The 22618-nt window shown below is 54.9% G+C and overlaps 1 protein-coding gene across 4 annotated transcripts; it reads left to right on the top strand.

Moving 5' to 3' along the window:
* The first annotated feature begins 7220 nt into the window (after positions 1 to 7220).
* EPS8L3 (EPS8 like 3) lies at positions 7221 to 20070 on the top strand. 4 transcript variants are annotated; one of them, XM_044236464.1, is made up of 19 exons: positions 7221 to 7337; positions 9443 to 9501; positions 9670 to 9734; positions 11099 to 11257; positions 11552 to 11701; positions 11807 to 11862; positions 12242 to 12384; positions 12672 to 12787; positions 13006 to 13126; positions 13217 to 13278; positions 13529 to 13603; positions 13966 to 14114; positions 16857 to 16938; positions 17206 to 17240; positions 17725 to 17920; positions 18134 to 18262; positions 18858 to 18931; positions 19428 to 19560; positions 19801 to 20070. In XM_044236464.1, the coding sequence occupies exons 2-19, from the start codon at positions 9471 to 9473 to the stop codon at positions 19810 to 19812; spliced, it is 1788 nt and encodes a 595-aa protein (XP_044092399.1). In that variant the 5' UTR covers positions 7221 to 7337; positions 9443 to 9470; the 3' UTR covers positions 19813 to 20070. The 4 variants fall into 4 exon arrangements, with proteins under 4 accessions (XP_044092399.1, XP_044092400.1, XP_044092398.1 ...); XM_044236465.1 differs by having other exon boundaries at positions 9438 to 9501; positions 12245 to 12384; XM_044236463.1 differs by having other exon boundaries at positions 9438 to 9501.
* Positions 20071 to 22618: the final 2548 nt, after the last annotated feature.

Here is a 22618-nt window from a genome sequence, read left to right as displayed (position 1 = left end):
TCAGGGCTAGATGGTGTTTTCTCTGCGGGCCTCTGGATCCCAGTCCCAGACCAAGGGGCAGACTCACACTGGCTATCTCTCTCACCAAAGGCTTGTTCTGGAATCCCAGGCAAGCCTTGGGGTGGGGGTAGGGGGTTCTTTGGAGGCCTGAATTCTGTGCTGCATTCATGGGGCTATGACCCTCCAGCCTATTGAGGTGGGCCAGGGAGCCGCAGAGCAAGCTCACCAGGCTCATTCTGGGAGCCCTGTGAGGATGTCTGCCCAGACCTTTAGATGGACCAACATTCTGGACCAGGGCTCCAGGCCCCAGCTACTGTCCAGTTTCAGAATCAAGCATGGCAGGACGAGCTTCTCTGGAAGGATGGTGCCTGTCTGGGGCCCACACACACCCCACAGGGCATTCTCAGGGGGCTGTGTGGGGAGAGTGAGAGCCAGCCAGAGGGACTGTCTCTCGGGTCCAAGCTGGTCGGGCAGCAGCCATGTACTTGTCACTTCTTAGGCAGGGCAGTGCCAGCTGGAGGAAGATGGAAGAGGAGGATGGCTCCCATCAGAACCACTGGTGAGACTATATAAACTTGGATTCTGAGACTCCATCGTGGACTCTCCACGGTGGAGTCCAGGACTTTCCGTTTTCAACCAAGCTTCCCAGGGATTCCCATGGAGCCAGCACCTGAGAAACAGCCCTAGAGCGACCAACATGGTGGCCTGCCTGGGCTCCCTGCTATCCTGGGGTGGCTGAGGGTGCTGGGGAAAGCTGCCTGGAGGGGAGACCTTGGGAGAGATCCAGTCTCAGCCTCTGGATCCCTCACAATCTGAGGGATTGTGGTGGTGTGCTGGGAGCAGCAGGAAGGACTTCCACGGAGGCCAGCTTTGGGGAGAATATTCGTGGCACCTCTCCCCTGCTCCAGACATGTGACCCATGCTGTCTTGTGTAACCCTCACAGCCAACGTCAGCCCTTTAGATAAATGATGAACCTGAAGTTCAGAGAGCTTGGATTCCAAGGCCACACGGCTAAGAGCCAGCACTAGGATTCCAAGGCCCTTGGCACCTCGCTCTGCAGTGTGGAGAGCCCCACATGGCCGGCATTGCTGGCGGGGTAAGAAGCATCTAGTCACCAAGAAGGTCCCAAAGGCAGCTGGATGCTCCCAGGAAGAACCTTGCTTTATAGGGAGGCCGAACAGTGTGGGGTGGGAATGTGCGGTGGACATGTGAGGGCCAAGAAATCAAGGAGAGGCTTTTGGACTCCTTGGCTGGCTCTGCGTTCCCACCCACAAGGACCCATCTCTCTCTCTCTCTCTCTCTCTCTCTCTCTCTCTCTGTCTCTGTCTCTAACACACACACACACACACACACACACACACACCTCCCCAAGGCTCAAGGAAGCCTGCACAGCCAGTCCAGTGTCTCTCAAGGCCAAACAGGGTGAGGCCTCTCAGGGACACTGCCCAGGTCTCTGGGACTCCTGAGGGCCATGTGGGACAAAGGGGAGATCTGAGTCTTTCCCTGGCTTCAGGCCACTGATCTCCCCCTTCCGCAGCCACCCCAGCGCAAGACAGAGTCCCAGGGCCTCAGGAGGGGTGACTTCCTGGATATGTTTATCTTGTTTTGTTACTTTTTAAATTCCCATTTATTTTGTGTGGGGCAGAGCAGGAGCAGAGAGGCCTGGATTACTGCTCTTTAGGGAAGAATCTGGAAAACACAAAAAAGAGAGTAAAGCCACCAGGAAGGACCCACACAGCCAGACAGCCAGATTACTGACTCGGTTCTTGAGTATCCTCTCAAACCCAGCCTCCTAGGTTCAAATCCCAGGCCCACCCTTTAGTGCTGTGTAACCTGGGGCGAATTACTAAACCTCTGAGCCTCTTGGTGCCTCACTGTCTTCATATGTAAATCAGAGATACAGATAACAAAACCCGATTCCCTTCCTGGGTTGTTGTCAGCATTCTCAGACCCCCTAGATGAGGGCCAGTGCCGCATAAATGTTTAGGTTCACACAGTGACAATTTTTATCTTGCTTAAGATTTCACAATTACAATTTTTTTTTTACAAAGTTGAGTGTTACCATTTTGTAAGTAACCCTTTTCACCTAGAACTACATCATGAAAATTTTTTTTCTTTTTTTAAAGACTATGTGTGTAGATATATAGATATAGATATATAGATATCTATATCTATATATATATATTTTTTAGATTTTATTTATTTGACAGAGAAAGATCACAAGTAGGCAGAGAGGCAGGCAAAGAGAGAGAGGGAAGCAGGGTCCCCATGGAGCAGAGAGCCCGATGCGGGGCTTGATCCCAGGACTGTGAGATCATGACCTGAGGTGTAGGCAGTGGCTTAACCCACTGAGCCACCCAGGCGCCCCAATACTATATTTTTAAGTAATCTCTATACCCAACCTGGGACTCAGACTCGCAACGCCGAGATCAAGAGTGGCACGCTCGACCTACTGAGCCAGCCAAGATTTTCTATATGTCGATTTGTATGACTGTACTGTTTTCTATTTAGAGGTATATGATAGGTTTTGTTGAGATTCAGACCATTTCTTCTGTTTCCATTTATAGGATTTCAATTTATTTGTTTGTTAGTTGGAGGATCTCAGGTAGCAAGCCTCTGTCACTTTGCAGCCTGCCTTTTCCAGCTTATTCTGCATCATGAACTTTCCCCCATACTCCTGAAGGGTCTTTTACAGGCTGTTTTGAATGGCTGCATTGTGGTCATCCTGAAAGCTGCGTGTGGAAGTGGAGACAGGAGCAGGAGAATATGCTGGAGGGACTGCTGCTTGAGGTCCCCTCCCCTGCACACCCAAGAGGCGAATCCTGAGCTGGGTCTGGCCAGGCCACTCCCTCGAGATCACAGAGGGCATGCCCCTCCCTGAGGCAGCCCCTCTGAGGCTGCCCTTACAGGCCCGCTTTCATGAAGGCCTCCTCTGAATCACAGCGCAAAGTCCAGGCCTCCAGGAAGGGCTTTTCCAGACATCACTGAGGGCCTCTTCTTCAGTGTTGTCTGGTCAAGGGGGTACTGGGTGAATCTGGGCCTCTGGGACCACCTCCACACCTCTCCCCTGGAGGAGGAAGAGGCCGCAGAATACAAGGAAGGGAGGAAGAGCCATGTGTGGAAGTGACCCAGTGAATTCAAGGCTGGAGAGAGATGGAACCAAGTGGAAGCAGGGAGAGGGGCCCTGAGAAACCCCTAGAATGACATCCTGCTGTCAGGGACATTTAGGGAAAGGTAGAAGAAATAAGGCCTGACCGTGGGCTTTGGGTTTGGGATTGTGGGAGACGGAGGGACTAAGGGCAAACTAGGCAAAAGGGGCTGGGTCTGAGATTCCAACCCTGGTCTCCCAGTCCCTGGAAGGAACAGTTTCCAGGGGCCCCTGGGGTCTGGCCTTCTGTCTGGAAATTTCAAGGCTGTGACACCACACTGACCCCAGAGGATGGACCACATGCCCTCAAGTCACCCCCTCCCCCAGCCTCCCTCTGCTCCAGCCCCCTTGCCTTCCTCTGCCTGAATGGGGAGTGGGGGAGCACAGCAGAGTCCCCCCAGGCTGTGAACCCCTGTTCCCCCAGTGACACCAGCCCCTCCATCTGCACTTGACCCCATTCTCCCATAGCTTCCTAAAGTCTCCGGTCCTTGGTGTCTCTGTTCTGGCACCAGTAACTTCTCTCAGCAGCAAGTATGCCACGGTATCTGCCCTCTTAAACACGTCTGGACAAGTTTCCACATGTCATTCCCTGAGCCCACCCTCCCATTCCCAGCAGAGCGTCTTGGCGCCACCTACACGAACCCTCTCCAGCCAGCCCTGGTCCCCTATGGCTCCAGGGAACTGCCTTCCTCAGGCCCACCTGTGGCCTCCATGTGCACAAGCACACGGATTCTTCTCTCTCAGCGCTTTTCCCCACCTCTCAGTCCCACCTCACCCAAGTGTCCGCTCCTTCCTTCTCCAAATACTCTCCCTTCCTCGCTCCCCTCAGGGCTTACGGGCTGTTCCTCGGTCTCCTTGGTGGGTTCTTCTTCACCTTCCAAACCGTAGGTGGCCCCTAAGGTGGCATGCCAGCCCTCAGCCTGAGGCCACTGCCCTCCATTCACATCTTCTCCCCAAGCGGCCTCCACCCCCTCGGGCTTCTTTGAGATTTCTGTGCAACTGCCAGGGACCCACCACTCTGCTGCCCTGCTTTTGTCCTCTTTCCGTCTCAGTCCTCACCGCCATGAACTTGCCCCCACACGGCTGAACAGTCTTGCCCCACGGTCTTGAATGGCTGCCTCAGGGTCATCCCACCGCACTCAGCTTCGGATTCCAAGTTCCTCCTGCCTTCTAGATGCTTCCACTCCAAATCTGCAGAAGCCTTTCACACCATAGCCGCCAGGAACAGAACTGAACCTCTTCCGTCCTTCGCGGTTGCTCCTCCTCGTCTGGTCCTCCCCACCTCACCGAGGGTCACCATAACCTGCCTGGTTGTCCACACTTTGAGTCCCTCTCCCAGAGGCCCCTTCTCCACCACCACAGTGCTCCCCAGACAGTTCACCTACATGCTCACCGGCCTTTGCCTCCTCCCCATGGCTGCAGAGCTGCCCATCGGTCTCCCTGGGCCCACACCCCCACTGCAGCCTATTCTCCTAAAACACAAATCAGACCACACCACTCTTCCACTCAAAAGCCCCCAGCATCTTCCAACTTCCTTGAAATAAAAGCCAGACTCCCAGCCTGCAGAGCCTGGGGCACTCTGACTACCGCCCACCTGGGCCTGCCCTGATGCAGACCACGGTGGCACGCCTCTCCTGGCACCCATTCAGCTCCAGTCCCCCAGTGGCCTTTCCAGCTGCCATATTGTTGTCTCATTGCCCTCCTTCCATGGGTACTTCACAGCACAGTCTCCTCTCAAACACTTGATCTTGGCTCGAAGTTCCCCTCCTCAGAGATGTTTTCTCTGATCACAGGCATCCAAAGTATCCTCCCACACCCATGCCTTCAATCACATCACCCCCGCTGGCCTCCTTCCTGTCACTTGTCAGAGCTTTGATTACCTTGTATCTGCTCATTTCTTCTACCTCTGGAATGAAAGCTCCAAATGGCAGGTGCAATGTCTCTCGTGGACTCCTCTGCCTGGTTTCTAGAAGCCACTTGCCCCCAGGTGCTGGGCCTGGAGGCAGCGGTGGCAGAGATGGGGCCTGTTTCGAAGCCCCAGGACCTAAGCATCAGTTTCTGGCCATGGCCACGATTCAGGCTCCAGCTCCCTATCCGACATCACCCATGGAGTGGGCTAGCAAGAGCTCTGGCAGGACTCTTCCCGGCTTCTGCTTCCACAAGCCTCAGGCTCTCTGTGACTTTCAGCCACAAGCAGGCCTCAGTCCCCAAATCCCGGAGCCTCTCCTCTCCCCAATGGCCCTTCATGCAAGCAGAGTTCCCTGGCACTGAGCAGGGCCCACTCTGGAGCTTCTGAGAGGCCCAGGCCGGGGTCGCCTGGAAGGGGTACTCCTTGGCCTCTTCAGCCTAAAGCCTATGTGCCTGGGTCTATCCCTACCCCCCACTCGGTGGAAGCCTCTCTCTAGGCCCTGAGAACCAATGAGTGGCAGGGCCTTCTGGGGAGGCAGCAGACCAGGGACATCCTTGCTTGGATGCTTGGCTGGGTATTGGTGCCTCCACGGGCTGGGTACATGGGTGGCGAGGCTGGGTTGTTTAGAGGGAGACACTGAACTCGGGCTGAGTCCCAAGTGTCTCCTAGCATCTAGCTAGGGGCCCGGCCAATGGGAAGCCCCCCATACAGAGCTGGGGAGTGAGTGAGTGAGTGGATGAGATCCAAACTCTCCTAGTCTCATAGTTCAAGAAGATGTCCTTTGAGTTCCAGCCAGGATGACTTCACTAAAGAAATACTTTGGTACCTGGAGCTTTCTTTGTGCAAAAGCACCAGTAATGGACCCGACATTCCCCAGGGCAGATGGCCTGGCCTCTTTGTCCCTCCTAAGTCCCCTCTTCCCTGGAGCGCTCCCCTCGGTCAGATGTCCTCAGTGCCTGACTCAAAGGCCTGGGGCCAGCTCCACCCAGGCCATAAAGGATCCTGTCTGGGGAAGCCCACACTGTTCCCAAGGGCCTCCACCCCCACCCCACAGGGCACTGTGGAGAGCAAGAGCCCAGGGTGCCAGGTGGTGCTCCTGGTCTCTCTGCCCTAAGATTCATGTGTATCTCTGTGGTGGGCCTTTCCCCTTCCCCTGCCCACAGTCCTCTGTGTGAGAGCCTCCTGTCCTTGTACTGACATCAGGGGAGGAGTATGCGAAGGGCAGGCTCATCCTGAGCGGGGCAGAAGCATGGACTTAGCTGGGCACTGGGGCCTGCGCCGAGGGTAGAATATGGCTACGGCCTTGATGAAGCTGGGGCTGGGACTGGAGGAGGCAAGGTGACAGGCTGTCCTATCCAGGAAGAAACTGGAGGACCAACAGGCTGAGCCCCAGGGAGGCCTGGAGGGCCAGTTCCCATGAGGCCATGGCTAGGGGCTAGCCCAGGAGGTACCTGAGCCCTGGGCCCCTAATGGTGGGTGCCTGATGGACTCTTGCAAGTGGGGAAGGCCCTGGCCAGGATCTAACCCCTGGACTCCAGACACCCAGGGCAGTGTTGGCTGGGCGGGGGGTGAGAAGTGAGTGGAAGAGCAAGGACGGTGAGGGGGCGCTCCTTGCTGGTGGGAGGAGACAGAATAAAGGGCAGAATGAGGTAGCACTGCCGGGAGAAGTCTCAGCCCTCCTTATTATACCCCCTGGCGACCCCCACCCCCTCAGCTCTTCCAAGATCCCTGTCCCACTCACGGGCACCACTGAGCAGGCGCAATCATGCATCCATGCATGTGGTACCCGCACCCACACGGGCACAGGTGCCCCAAACCCCAGGGGGCCACCTCTAGCCACCTGTCCCCTGACCACAGAAGCCAGGCCTCCCTGGCCAAGGGGCCCTCTCCTTCTAGCCCCAGCCCTAGTGCCTAAGGCAGACTGGGGCCCTCAGCAGAGGAACCCAAAAGGCAGAGGGAAGAGAAGGCCACACCCAAACACTGGGGGAGAGCAGAGGGGGAGGCTGGGCCTGGGGGGACTCTGGCTAAGCTTGGCACTGCCATAGGTCCTGGCTTCCGCATGGAGTGGGTGCTGGCCTACGAAGCCGCCACACCCACTGGGTCCAAAGAGCACAGGTGTGGCTGCCTCCTGGCCTCATCACCATAAGGCCTGCCGGCTCAGCCAGGGCCAGCCGGTCACAGGGCCTCTGTCTGGGGCTGCTGGCAGAGAAGCCGCTGCGCTCCCATCACTGACTCAAACGGCAGCCCCTTGGGGGGAGACAAACCTCACCCGGACACAGGTAAGGCCTGGCCTTCTGGAGGATGGGGGCGGGGTTTGCCGCTCAGCTGCAGGCGATCCTGGGTGGTGGGTACATGTCCGTGTCTTCCCCACTGAGGTCTCCAGCCCGTTCCCGAATGCTGCCAGGAAGAGCAAGCCCAAGAAAGGCTTGGGACTCGGGCTGGTTAGCTGGCTCGGAAGCAGGGCAAGAGAAGCCCGGATTAGAAGCATCTCTGGTCTTCTCCCAGGGTCTGTGATGCAGACACACCTTCCCTGAGCCAAACCCCTAAGTTCAGGGGATACGTGGGGCAACTAGGTGGCCACAGACCTCCTCCCCCAAGGGGAAAGCAGGCCAAAGCCAGCTGCCTCCCCTCTATTGTCGTCTGCGATTCTGAGCTTCAGACATTTCCGGGAGACCTGCGCACACGGACCCACATACTAGCATGGGGGGAGGGGAGTAGGGCTGACCAAGGCAGAGCTCATTTTCTCTTCTTTCTCTTCCGGACCTAGAAGCAGGAAGTGTTGCACCCTGGTGGGGGTAGAGTGGGGAAGAGCAGGCTTCCATCAGCCCTGTCCCCTCCAAAGGGACTCGGTGCTCCCAAACAAGGAAAACAGAGCCAGCCACCTCCTCCACAATCCTTCACTCGTTTCCTAGCAACTGATTTCCCCATCCCTGAGTCATCTTATCAGAACCTCTTGTTATTTTCATAACAGTCCTAATAAACAGGTGTGGGCTGCTCTCTTATACTTTGCCCGGGATATTTCAGGGTTTCTGTACAACCCAGGCACAGCATGGAGATGCATGGTGCCCACAGACTTGACACCCTATTCATGATGCATACACACGTCATCCCAGTGACACTTACCCTTGACCCACATGCTCAGTTCACTCCCTCCCCACCCATGCATGCACACGCACTATACTTACCTCCATTGCTTTTCAACCTGTGTGTATTCTAGACAACCCCCCCCCGCCCCATGTTGGGAAGGCACTGGGGAGACAGCCATGGCAAGACAAGTCTGTCCTCTGCAGGTCACAGCCCTGTGCTGTGACATATCTACAGAGTTATATCTACACAGAGACATATCTACACAGTTAAAGCCTGGAGTGTGCAGCCAGACTGGGCTAGGCTCATTCTCCAGGAAATACTCGCTGGTGACCTCAAGCCTGTTACCCTCTTTGAGCCTCAGAGTCCCCATCGGGTAAATGGAACGATAACAGCACCCTCTGGGTGAAATGGTTTTGAGGACTAAGTGAGTTGATGAGGGTGAAGTCCTTAGAACAGTGCGTAGAGCCAAAGAAGTCCATACGATGGGAGTGAAAGTGAAATACGGTGTTTGTAAGGGGTGCAGCCCCAGGTTCACACACTAACCAGAGTGGCTGTCTTTGTGAGAAACATACAAGGTTGGCCGCGGCATCGGGAGGGCACTCTGGGCAGTGGTGGTCAAGGAGGGGCTTCACGAAGGAGGTGATCCTTGAGCTGGATTTCAAGGGCTGGGTAGGGGGGGCTCTGGGCAGAGGGTTCAGAGTATGGAAAGGTGAGGAGACAGGAGTCTTGATTATCTAAGACATTCAGGGAGGTGCAAATCCTACAGAGCCCCATGATTAAAGCATGCAAACAGATAGGCACACACAACACACCGCTCCTAAGTTCGACCGCAGCTTAAGGGGCAACATCGACCTCTTCCGGATTTGCAGAACTGAAACAGGCTTGGACAAGAGGCTTGTTTTGGCAAGGAAGGGTGCTGTACCTGCTGCCTTTCCTCCAGAAGCTAGGTGCAGCCCATGGACCTGGCATCTTTCACATTCAGGCCCAAGACAGGATATGTTCCCAGGTGCCTGCCCATACAGTCTTCTCGAGCCCAAGGGAATGAGCCTTAGTGACCAAAAAATGGGAGGTCAGGAGCCTGCCTTGAGCCTCCCCAGCCCAGCCAAGATGGGGCTCCTTGGAGGAACTCAAGGCTGCAGATGGTTCCAGAAAGGCCCCTGGAGCCAGAAGTTTTGGGTCTGGTCCTGGAGGACCCAGGCCTGAGCGAGGGGCGAGCTGCAAGAGCGCGTCTCCTGCCCGGTTCTGCCCTCGTGTTTTCCTCCCCAGCCCTGATGGCTGTCTCTGTGGTTCAGTGTAGATTCTGGGAGTCCTCTCACTGTGCCAGCATGTCCCGGCCCAGCAGCAGAGCCATTTACCGTAAGTGTCCCCTCTGGTCTGCTCTTTCCTTCCCTCCTGGAACCCCCACCCTCAGGGGTCTCCCCCCAACCCCGTCCCATCCCCCACCCCCCGTCGCTGACCAGCCCCCCACCCCACCCCACCCCTTGGGTTCCTCGCCCTCCATCCCCTTGCTTCACTCCCCTGCAGTGCAGCGGAAGGACTACGTGCAGGCCATCTCCTCTGAGCCCACCTGTCTGCAGCACAGGGTGGAGGTGAGTAACCCTGGGCCAGTGTTCTTTGCCCAGGACCCAGCACGGCAGCAGGAGGACGGCCTGTGGGAGGACAGCGGTTCCTAGCGGTCCCTGCAAGGACTCCGGCAGATCCCTGTCTCAGCAGGAAGAGGTCTGGGCTAGAGCCCCCAGGGCAGGCATGCGCTACTTGGGGGCTGAAAGGAAGGCTCCAGCCCCGCTTGTGCAGGCAGACAGCATGGGCACTGTGAGATCTGGTGGCCTGACGGGCTGCGGATGCCACAGGGCAAGCGCAGGCTGGAAGGCTGTTGGGGGAACAAGCAGACACCTCATCAGGTTGACACACTGGGGACAGACAGCAGATTTGGGCTCTCAGGGGAAAGAAGCAGGTAGGGACACAGGGGCAGTGATCTGGAGGCTTGCAGGGCAGCAGGGGCGGGGCTCCCCACCCCTCAGCCAGGTGGAGTCCTGGGCCTCACAGGGAACTGGCTCCATGAGACCTGGCAGGTGGGAGCAAGAGGAGCTGTGTCCCAGATGTGCATGAGGTCGTGTAGACATCCCAAACATGTAGGCAGCATGAACTCCCAGAGAGGCGCTGAGGGCTGGGCAGAGAGCAGGGCGGGGCATCAGGAGCAGGAGGCAATGGCGGGCCCCCCAGCAAGGGCCTGGAGGAGAGAGCAAGGGGTAGGATTGTGGCTTTTGAAGGTAGCATTTGGATGGGAGAAGGGAGAGGTCTCCTCGAGGAGGGAGAGTAACAGCGAACACCTGTCAGGATGATAGGATTCGCACGGGGCAAGGCTCTGAGTGAGACCGAGATGACCATGGCCTTCATCAGGCAAAACTCAGAGGGAGCTCTTGATCTTCCTGGGAGACGGGAAAGGGCTAGACTAGCAGAAGTGGGAAAAGCATTCTGGGCATGGGAAGAGTGTGAGCCAAGGCAGGGAGGCAGGAAATGCTCGGGCAGTGAAGGGAAGGACCAGGTTGGGATAGTGGATTCCCAAAGGGAGCAAAGAAAGCCAGAGACAATATCTGAGGGTCCTATATCCCACCCATAGGAGTTCAGACTTTTTTTGTTGGGTTGTTAGAGCCCCCATCTACCACCAAACAGCCCCCTCTGCTGGCCTGGGCTGGTAAGGGCCATGACATCCTTCATGACATCCTTCCTCCGGAGCCCTGAATGCTCTGGCGCAGCTCATCTGACCCTGACACCCGGGGCCCTATCCTAGCCCAGCTGCTCCTGGTCTCCCATCAGCCCTCGAAGGCTTCTCTGTGGGGATGGCCTGGGACCTCCCCGACAAGGAGGCCAGGAACACATCCTCTGCTGCCTTTCCCCCACCCTTGCCCACCACCACCTGCGCACCCGTTCTCCAAACCTCCTTTCCCCTCAGCACCTGATGACATGTAAGCTGGGGACGCATAAAGTCCAGGACCCCAGAGATGCCCTGAGGAAGCTGCAGGAGATGGATGCCCAGGGCCGGGTGTGGAGCCAAGACTTGCTCCTGCAGGTCAGAGATGGCTGGCTCCAGCTGCTGGACATTGAGACAAAGGTCAGCACCCCCCACCCCACCAGACTCTGCAGTGGGTCACAGCACACATGGGTTTTGGAGAAGCCAGCACGGGGCATGGACTCCACCCCTTCTGTGTCCCAAGCAGCAGCCACCTGTCCCCATATACAGTACACACCCAGGCCTAGGGAGGCTTGGGGGACAGAAGCATCAAGGTCAGGGAAGACGACACCCTGTCCCGGGCCACAGGGAGATATGGGGCAGACCAGGTTAGGAGTTCCCAGTAGCCACCCCAGTGCTCAGTGGCGTCATGGCCGAATTCTCTGTCTGGCCCAGGAGGAGCTGGACTCTTACCGCCTGGACAGCATCCAGGCCATGGACACGGCGCTCAACACCTGCTCCTACAACTCCATCCTGTCCATCACGGTGCAGGAGTCGGGCCTGCCAGCCACCAGCACTCTGCTCTTCCAGTGCCAGGAAGTGGGGGTGAGGGACCAGGGGCGAGGTTGGGGAAGAAGTGGGTACAGGGTCCCCCTGAAAACCTCCCACTGCTGACACACATACAGCCTGCCTGATTGCCACTTCCTCCAGGCAGAGCAACTAAGGACCAGCCTGCAGAGGGCCCTGGAGGAGGAGCAACAACAAAGGTAGGCGGTCTGTGCCCCCTGCCCACCTGCAGGACCTCATAGCCTGGGCCTGGGTAGGTCAGGCTCTGGCCCTAATTCTGGGAAATCCTAGGAGCCTGTGGCTCCACTGACCTGGGCTTGGAACTGGGGAGGGACCAGTCTGGGGCTAGGGTGCAGATGGGCACAGGGGAGGAGCCCAAGGAACCCTGGAGATGTGCCAGGAGACTGACATGGGACCGAGAGGGCCCACAGAGCAGGCAGATGAGGCAGGGTGAGTCCAGATGGAGACCAGGGAGCAGAGCAAGTGGCTCTCCTGGAGAGGGTGGTGCTGCCCTTGATCTTAGGGCAGAGCCTCTGTCCCAAGAACCTCGTCTAAGCTGTGTTCCCATCCTGTGCTCAGCAGACCCCCATCTGGAGCCCATCGCCCCAGCCAAGACAGATGGAGGGGGCCTCCTCTGGAAAGATCATTCCCCAAGGAGCAGGCACCCCCACTGGAGCAGGGGTCCCCTCCAGAACAGCCCTACTGGATGACCGCAGGGTGCAGTAAGTGTGGGGCATGAGGGCAGGTGGAAAGAAGGTTTGGATCAAAGATCAAAAAGGTTCTGGGCCGGGCGCTCAGTGGGTTAAGCCGCTGCCTTCGGCTCAGGTCATGATCTCAGGGTCCTGGGATCGAGTCCCACATCAGGCTCTCTGCTCAGCAGGGAGCCTGCTTCCTCCTCTCTCTCTGCCTGCCTCTCTGCCTGCTTGTGATCTCTCTCTGTCAAATAAATAAATAAAATCTTTAAAAAAAAAAAAAAAAGGTTCTGGGCCATGGTCCCCTTCCATTGCAGGCACGCCACCATCCCCAAGGCCCCTGGCACGCAATTCCAGTGTCCGAGAACCAGGCACCTTCACTCTGCCTCCTCCGCTGCGGCCTCCATCCCCCGTGAATCTGGAGAGGGATGAGGTAACTGGATGTGGTCTTGTGCTGGCTGAGGCTCTCTGGGCCCCGGGCCTGGGATGGCCACGGCAGACCTGGGACTGAGGAGGAACAGGGAGGCTTGATCAGGCCCTTGGCTGGGCCTGAGACTCTGGTTGGCAGTGGGAAAGGGTTGGGGGCAAGGTTGGGGGAGTCACAGGGTGGGCCCAACTGGCCACTCAAGGGCATGGTTGTTTTGGGTCCAGGAGATACTAAACCACGTCCTTAGGGACATCGAGCTATTTACGGGAAAGCTGAAGGAGGCCCAGGGAATGAACAATCATAAGAAGAAGAGACTGGGGAAGAAAAAGGGCAAGAATCAGTGGGGTGAGTGCTGAGGGCTGCAGGGGAGGGGAGGAAGGTGGGGGCGTGGTCTTGGGATGATCTACAGCCCACCACCTTTGCCCTCCCCTGCAGTGATGACACAGGCCCAGTACGAGGATTGCTTCCAGAAGATCAAGTACAGCTTCAACCTCCTAGTATGTGACTCTTTGCAAGTCCACAGCCCTCCCCTCATCCCACCCCAAAAACCACCTCCTCTCTGGTCTTGGAGACACCCCAATCCTTTCCCTCTCTAGCTTCTCCCCTGGGAACCTCCCCTCCTCCTCTTGGGACATTTGGAGAGTGCCAGGCTCCCTCCCAAACCCCTGAACAGTTACAGGGTCCTGGGCTGCTGGGGAAGGTGGGGAAGGATGAAGGGTAGTAGCCCATAATGTGCTGTGTCCCCAGGGGAAGCTGGCCACCTGGATGCAGGAGGGGAACGCCCCTGAATTCGTGCACATCCTCTTCCAACTTCTAGACTCTGTGAGTTTGGGGACCACAGGGTGACGAAGAAGGCCAGGCTAAGGTTAAGACAGAGCAGAGGCCAGGGCAGAAGGCGGGGGGCAGAGGGAAGTTGTGGGGCCTGCACCCTGCTCCCCACAATACGGCCTCCTCATTGACTCCAAGACACCACCCCTGCTGTGTACAGAACCCCTCAACAGGCAAGATGGGCTTGGGTTGGTGTGAGGACACCAGGGATCAGGGGAGACAGGAATGGAGCTGGAGGCCTGAGGCAGTATGGTGTTACAAGAGTGGGAAGCCCGCAGAATTGCGGGCCCCTTCCCCCCCTCCTGTCTGGCCCTGGGAGAGCCTCAGCTTCCTGACACCTTCCATCCCTCCCCTAGATCCTGGCCCATTGCCCTGAGCCTGGCCTAGCAGCCCAAGTGATCTCCCCGCTCCTCACCCCCAAAGCCATAGACCTGCTGCAGTCCTGCCTCAGCCCGGCTGAGACTGACTTCTGGAAGAGGCTGGGTGTGGCCTGGACCACCAGCCGGTGAGTGAGGACAAGGCCTGGGCATGGGGGCATTGGGCCGGACATTGGAGATGGCAGGCTCTACGTTGTCACACGCCAGAAATAACGCAAATCAAATTTGGGATGACTTCTACATGGAGTTCCCAACTTTTTATTAGACTAAGTACAAACAGTTAAAAAAAAGCAAAAACGAAAAGTTGGCCACTCACCATCACCCACACCACTGAAGAAAGAAAGAACAACTCTTGCCAAGAAAGCAGAGTTGGCAGCCTGCTTGCTATTAAAATATTTTCTCATTTTGGTCAAGGACAAAGTGAAAACTTTGTCTCAATCCAGCCGGACTTGGAGGCTTGCTGATGGAAGAGCTGCTGATGTCACATCAACTAAGACTTAGCAACCAGTGGGCCAGGGTGGGGAAAGGAAAAAAGCCACACTACGCGGCGTGGCCGTCAGATGGGCCACAGCGCAGTCAGGCCTCGCTGACCAGGGCCTCGGGGAGCAGGCAGGAGGTGGAACCAGCGGGGGATGCACCAAGCTGGGGCTTCGGTGAAACATTCCCCAGATAGTGAGGGGCCCCCGAACACAGGAGAGAGGTCCTGGCTGGACTGTGGGTTTGAGAACAGTGAGCACGGAAGTGACATCTGGAGCCCCTTGGGGGAAGGGCTCCAGAGGGAGCCCCAGGGACTCACTTAAACCATCAAGGCTCACCCCAGCCCGTGGGAGGCGAAGGAAGGGACACTTCCCCATGCAGGTGGCAAAGGAGGGAAAGGGTCAAGGAGGCCAAGAGAAATTCCAGAGAGTTAAAAGGAGAAACAAAAAAGGAGAGGTATGAAAAGCAGGAGAGAAGAGGGTTTTAGAGAGAAAGAGAGGAGTCAACCAAGAAATCAGCCAGTTGTGCTAGTGAGTCTTCTGTCTGATGGGCAGCCCTTCCCTATGCAGCCTCATTAGAAGAATTTTCACCCCATCTGTCTAAAGACATGAATTAAAACTCAGTGTAGTTTATTGATTTCATTGTGGGAGAACATACATAAGATAAGATTTACCATTTAAAGTATATAATTCAATAGCATTAGGTTATGTTCCTTGTGTTGTGTGACTGTCCCCGCTCTCTGTTTCCAGAACTTTTTTCATCATGCCAAACAGAAACTCTGTACCCATGCCTCCCTCTCCCCAGTCCCCGGTAATTTCTGTTCTCTTCTCTGTCCCTGTTTATGATTTCAAATATAAAATGAAGTCAGATGTGTCCTAAAATATTTTCCAGTTTCTTCAAATAACCAAAAATCAATAAATGAATGAATGGAAAGACAATACAGAAAAGAGACGAACCCAAAAAATGTAAAAACCCTCAAACGAGTTGAGTTTTGGCAAATTATATTTAGGTGACTTGCTTATAGGCAAATTGACCAGAGATTACAAATGGCACTAAATGCTGTGGTGATCTAGAAGCATGTAGACCCTACAAGGCCATTGTATTTGGCAACTGGGAGATTACTGGGACTTTTGAAGAACAAGTTGTTTTGTTTTGTTTTGTTTTTAAGATTTTATTTATTTGAGAGAAAGCATGATAAATAGAGAGAGAGCACAAGCAGGGGGAAAAGGCAGAAAGAGAGGGAGAAGCAGATTCCCTGCTGAGCAGGGAGCCCAATGTGGGACTCTGTGGGATTCGATCCCAGGACCCTGGGATCATGACCTGGGCCAAAGGTAGACACTTAACCAACGAAGCCTCCAGGTGCCCCAAGAATGAGTTTTGATAGAGTAATAGCAGAGCTAAAAATCAGGTTGCAAAAAATAAGGAAAGACCTGGAGGTAAGAAAAGATAGGCAGAGTGTCTAGACACATCCTCAGAAAAGAGAAGGTGCTAGAATGACTGCCTGAAATTAAATAAATAAATGACTGCTAATGCAGGGTCAAGGGAAGACTTGAGAATGTTTTTAGGGTAAAGGAAGGGAACCTTTAAAAAAGGTTCTTTGAAAAAGAATGGTGTATTCATGCGCATTGGGTAGATACTAGTAGATACTAGCTGCCTCCAATATACTACCCACTGCACTCGGGACACTATAGAGGGGCTCCAGAGAGTGAGAAACACAGATATGGGAAGCATATGAGATACAGTGGGAGAGGAGCAGTAACCCTGGGGCGTTCCAGAAGGAATACTCCCCTCTGGCCTGGTGACGGAGGGAGGGAGTTTCCTCAAGGTGAGCGGGGTTTCCCCAGGGACAGGCCCTTGGAAGAGATTCCTCTTCCTGCAGTGGCAGTGCAGGGGGCCAGGAGGGGGAAGGAAGGCGAGGAAGCAAGGAGCAGTCGCCACCTTAGACTCAAGCATAGCAGGTCCTATAATTCGAGGTGGAGTTCCACCCACGAGTTAGCCAAAGGAAACAGAGCTGCTGCCAAGATATGAAAAACAGGTCTGAGAAGCCCTGCCCGAGACCCCGGGGTTGGGGGGGGGGTCTTCCAGCTGCGACACTCTGTGGTTCCACTCCTTTGATCCAAACCCCCTGTCCTTGCGCTGAAGGACCCAGCCTGTTCTTACCAAGTGGATGTATCTGCACTTGACAGCCGGGGTGAGGCTGGGCTGCAGAGACCCACACAGTGGGAGGTGTGCGTGCTTCACCATGTGCCCCTGTATGGGTGTCTGGCCTTTTATCTGTGCTCACAGGCCATGTCCCCCCTTCCCTAGAAGATCCCGAGGCTGGGTCCTGCCGTCTCCTCCCTATCCACATCCAACAGCCGGGCAGAGTGGACTCAGCTCTGTTCTCTCCTCAGGGCCGACTGGACAGGCGTTGAGCCCCCGCCCTACCAACCCACATTCTCTGATGGTTGGCAGCTTCCAGAACCCTCCAGCCAGGTAAGGGGAGCTTCGCAAAGCGCCCTGCTCAAAGCCCTGTTCTCTTGCTCCTTTCTGCCCTCTCAGTCCAAACCACAGCCACATGACAACGACATGGAAGGTAGGTTCGCAGAGGGACCTGGACCTAAATGGTCGCCAGGCAGGGGAGGGGATATGAGGCAGGTGTGTGGGAGCAGGGCTGGGGTCTGATACCCCAGCTCCCGACCACCATGCTGGCTGACTCCCTGCTCCTGCTCGCTCTGTTTTTGTTTTTTTTTCCCCCTACAGGCACCCTCAGGATACCAGAACTCTACCTCCCTCCGGTATGCCCTGGGCTTAGTAGGTACAGTATGATTCTGGGGAGGGAGGGGCGGGACTGACCCTGTGGATCCGTGGAGTCTACAACTCAGAGACCCTCTGGGCTCACTTATAGCTGGTCACTTGCCCCCCAGCCCAACTTAGGTGAAAAGCAGTGTTTTACCTTCTCAGATTCCAATCCTTCTCATCATATAGCCTGCACATGCCTCTGATTCCCCAAAGCTCAGGTATAAAGCACTCAGAGGAGACCTCAGACATAGACAGGTCCAGTGCTAGCAGAGTCTTCAGAAATCAGGGACATTTCAGACCCCTCCAAGCTGTGGGAGACCCCACCCCAAGTCCCGTCTCATACTGACCTGCCATTAAACCCTGCAGCAGCTGAGAAGTCACCACTAGACTCCAGGCAGGAGACACGTGGGGCTGGGACAGGGACTCAGTCTCTAATGGTTCTATTCTTCAGCCATCCTGACTGTGTGTGGTCGGGGGGAGGGGGGAAAGCCCTGAGTTAGGGAGCACCTCCCACTTCGCTCAAGAGGAGACACACCATGACCTTCAGCCTGGGGACCCCAACCACGCGCCCTCCAGCCCCAGACCTGTCAGGCCAGCCCTGAAAATGCAAGTCCTGTATGAGTTTGAAGCCAGGAACCCACAGGAACTGACTGTGGCCCAGGAAGAGGTGTTGGAGGTGAGGCATCGGCTTGAGCCTAGGAAAGGAGGTGGTGGTTGGTGGGATTCATAGGCAGCCTGGCGTTGGTGGTCTAGGTATGTGGCTGCTGGGGTGGGTGGCCTAGATAGGAAGAAGAAGGGTAGGGGATGGCAAGAAGGAAGAAAGCCTTGTTGGGGCGGGGGCGGGGGTGTGGACAGAGGTTCAGGTGACTGAGGTAGTGCCTCTCGGCAGGTCCTGGACCAGAGCAAGCGGTGGTGGCTGGTGAAGAATGAGAAGGGACAGACCGGCTACATTCCCAGCAACATCCTAGAGCCCCTACAGTCGGGGGCCTCCAGGAGCCAGAGCCAGTCACCTTCTCGGGTACCACGCAGCCTAGACTATCCAGAAACTAGAAGTCGGGGGTGGGAGCAGGGAGGATTCAATGACAAGTGGAGGAGATAGTCCTGGTTCAAGTTCATCGGTACTATCACAGGCTTACTACATGCCAAGTTTATCATGGGGCCCGAGCAGAGAATAAGCCTTGCCCCACCAAAGAAGCAAACCATGGAGTGAGATAAGTGATTTGACAGGAACCCAGAGCAGGGGCTCAGATGATGGGGGCTGTGGGTAGAAATAAGATGAGGGCACCTGGGTGGCACAGTCATTAAGCGTCTGCCTTCAGCTCAGGTCATGGTCTCAGCATCCTGGGTTAGAGCACCCCATGGGGCTCCCTGATCAGCAGGAAGCCTGCTTCTCCCTCTCCTGCTCCCCCTGCTTATGTTCCCTCTCTCTAATAAATAAATAAATAAAATCTGTCAAATAAATAAATATTTATTTATAAATATATATTATTTATATATAATATATTATATATTATAATTCCATATATAATAACTCCATAAAATAATTAATTAATTAAATCTTTTTTAAAAAATGAAATGAGATGGCCCCTGACCCCCAGCTCCCCTCATTCTAGGCTCCAATGCTTCGACTTAGCTCAACGCCTGAGGAGGTCAGAGCCTGGCTGCAGGCTGAGAACTTCTCCACCATGTAAGTGCCTAGCCACAGAGGGTGTGTCGGGAGAACCTCTTCAAAGGACTCAAATTATAGCCAAGGAAAGCCAGAGACACAGAACATATGGGGTACAGAAAAGACCCGCAGTGTCCCCCACCTGCTGAGTTAGAGTAGAAGAATGGGAGTGTCCATGCCTGGCCTAAAGCACTAAATGAGAAGCCTCTGCCTTGGGGAAGAGAGCAGGATCCCCAGGAGCTCGGGAAGAACTTCAGCTGCCAGCCACCCCTTCCCACCACAAAATTCTCTTCCAGGGCATTTCTCAATTCAAACCCTGGAGTCCTGAAATAGGTTTAAGCCAACATGTGAATCTTTCTTCTTCACCTCTAGATACCCTATTCCCTGAATTCTTCTGCAACCCCAGCCTCCAAGCTCAAACAGCCTCTCATCCAATGCTCCAAAATAGACCAAGCCCCAAATACACAGGCCCAGGTCCTTCGCTCTGCCACTGACTGCTCCCCGTTCTCGTTCCCAGAACTGTGAAGAGCCTCAGGTTCCTCACAGGAAGCCAGCTGCTTCACCTGAGACCTGGGGAGCTGCAGATGCTGTGTCCTCAGGAGGCCCCACGGGTCCTGGCACGGTTAGACGCCGTCAGAAGGATGCTGGGGGTGAGGACACCCGGGGGCCCTGACCCCCACAGGAAATGCAGGATGCTCCCGGGGTGGGAGGGACAATGCTAGATGGACAGTCCCGCAGGCCCAGCCCCGGGCCAGAATGGAGTGCGACAGGTCCTGGGCACAGGATACAGCCCCAGAGGCTTGACTTCATGCTCTAGGCTGATGGTTGTCACGAGCCCCGGGGAGCCCTCACTGGGCACCTGCCTCACCTTAATCCTTTTCTTTCTTCAGGTGAGTCATTAGGTCCCAACCCAGATGCTTCTGAGACCAAGCAGGATGGCAGATCTGATACTTTTGGGGACCTTGAAAAATCCACTCTCGGGTCCCCAGTTTGCATCGAACCCCACACCCCAGCTCACACAGCACAAGCCCAGGGGTTGAGACCAGCGGAGCCCCTCCTCCCTGCATTGAGAGCCCTCCCCACTTATCACCTATTTATTGTATTTCTTTCCTAAGTTTGGAGCACTTGCGCTAGATCTGGGAGGACTCCCTTCAGTCCCCCTCTTCCCCAATAAAAGCAGTTTCAAGCTTGGTATGTGCCTCCCTGTGGCTTCTTCTGGGCCTGAGGGGGGCCAAAGGCGGGGAGGCAGGAAGAGGTGGGACACTGGCCATGAAACAGCAGCCGCCCCACACCCACCCCTGGGCCCAGGCTGTTGGCCGGTGAGCGGGGATTCACGTAGTATAGCTGGAGCCGAGAGAATTTGAGAACTATGGCCCAAGCTCTCCTTACTCTCTGAACAAACCCCATCTTTCTCCTCTGCACACTGCTCCCCATATGTCCCAAGGCACCCAGGACCTCTGAGGTATAACTCTTCACAGGAGGAAAGAGTGCTCAGAGTGACAGCTGTTGGTCGGGAGCACCCGGGTTCAGGACCCAGAGCAGCACTAACATGTCAGCCGCTCCCGGCTGGACATGGCAACATCCTCTTTTAATATGACTGTGGTCCCCTCCTGTTGGGTGGGCCAACCCTGAGCTCCCCGTGCCCCCCAGCTTGTCTCTTTAGTGGCAGAGCATAGGGAACATTTGACTGCAAGTTGAAAGTCTACCAGTTGGCTGTTGGACCTGTAGTAAAGTCACTTCACACTCTGGGTCCCTATTTTTTTCAAAGGTTACGTGAAGAGTTTGGACCATTTGTGGCTTCTAATATTTAGTATAATACATAGCCTTTTTAAATCTCATAACTGTCATGGACTCTCCTCCCTACAGAACAGAGGTTATACTTTCATTGATTTTGGCTACACAAAAGTCTTGATGTGCCTATAAGCAGTGGCCCTGGAGGGTTCTTAAGATGTTCCCCTAAATCTCCTTTTTGTCTGGGTCTTTTGGACTGCCTGTGCCATTCCCTCAAGTGCCTGGCCTCTGAAAATCACATCTTAGCTGGTCACACTGAATAGGAAAGCCAAAACGTTCCTTCACAAAAGGGAAAAAAGGCAAGAGTCTTAGAATCTGACTGTCAAGGGCCAAAGTTAACCCAGAAATGTTGACTCCTTCGGGTGGGGAGAGGAGATATTAACCGATCACCCTTTTGGGTCTTCATAGAGCTGAAGGAGTCCTAGACACAGGGAAAGACTTCAGGACCAGAACACAAACCAAGTGTTTTAGCACAGGGCTCCCCAGATTTCCCAGCAAAGACAGACGAGGTGAGTGGCTGCCAGGACATCCAGGCTCAGTGGAACTGGCACTGGTTATGCTATTGGACCTGGGTTTGAATCCCAAGCCACCCATGGGAACTGAAGTTTAGAACCTTAAGCTCCCCAGGCATTGCTTGTCTTCATAAAATGGGCATAAAATCTATTTCACAAAACTGTTGTGAAGCTTGAATTGGAGTAAGTTAGTCAACGTATATGAAATACTTAGATTCTTGCCTGACATATCATAGGAGTTCAAAACATAATCACCTTTTGGGATGCCGAGGGGGCTCAGTTGGTTAAGCGCCCACCTTCCCCTCTGGTCATGATCCTGGGGTCCTGGGATTGAGCCCCTGAGTCAAGCCGGACTCCCTGCTCAGTGGGGATCTGCTTCTCCCTCTCCCTCTGCTCCTCCCCCTGCTTGTGCTCTCTCTCTCAAATAAATAAAAGCCTTAAACAAACAAAACATGTTTGTCTTCTCCTCAGGTTAATCTGGCACTTTGGAAGAGAAACCAGGCATCTTAAGTCATCTGTCCCTATGCGTTTACACTTTTCTCCTTCTTCCCTTTAGTGAGGTGTACTTTTAAAAAGTCCCAACCTCGATGCCTGGGTGGTTCAGTTGGTTAAGCGGCTGCCTTCGGCTCAGGTCATGATCCCAGCGTCCTGGGATCGAATCCCACATTGGGCTCCTTGCTCGCCAGGGAGCCTGCTTCTCCCTCTGCCTCTGCCTGCCATTCTGTCTGCCTGTGCTCTCTCTCCCTCTCTCTCTGACAAATAAATTAGAAGAAGAAAAAAAAAAAAAGTCCCAACCTCCCTTTAGCAAGCTAGGGGGAAATGTGGTTTGCCATCCTCAGGCCTGGGGGCTGGGGGTTCAGTGTCCTGACGGCCGTGCCGTGGAGGCCAGGCCAGGCTCCTTCTGAGGAGCAGCCTTCCCACCACCCTCGACAGTAGCCATTTCCTGGTGGTCAAGAGTCTCAGTCCCTCTGTCCGCAGCAAAATGAACAAACCTTTGCGAATTGCAGAAGGAAAAAAAGAAGGAAGAGAGTTTATTCGAGCCAAAGTGAGGACAGCTACCCGGGATCCACAATCTTCACAAAGAAGAGAGTGCTCCTGAGAAAGAACATTTACTACAGGGTTATATGTGGCTTTCTGTTACATCAGGAGTTACAAATCACCACGATGAAGGACATTTCAGAAAAATCACAAACTTTATTTTATGTGCAAGGCTGCAGGCTTCAGAAGTATGGGAACAGAACTTAGGGAGATTGTTACTCTTATTTTTAGTCTGAAATGTTTCTTTTAGGTTATTTGCGAGCAGATGTACAGTGTGTGCTCGGGACAGCCGTAGAGCCCGTGCTTTGAAGTTTGATGAAGTCATTCTGATGTTGGTAAATAACAGTCGTGCTTCCCTGGGAGCCAA

This window comes from Neovison vison, chromosome 2 (genome assembly GCF_020171115.1).
Source record: "Neovison vison isolate M4711 chromosome 2, ASM_NN_V1, whole genome shotgun sequence".
NCBI lineage: Eukaryota > Metazoa > Chordata > Mammalia > Carnivora > Mustelidae > Neogale > Neogale vison.
The sequence above is the reverse complement of the archived record's forward strand: the minus strand, read 5'-3'. Positions and strand labels throughout refer to the sequence as shown.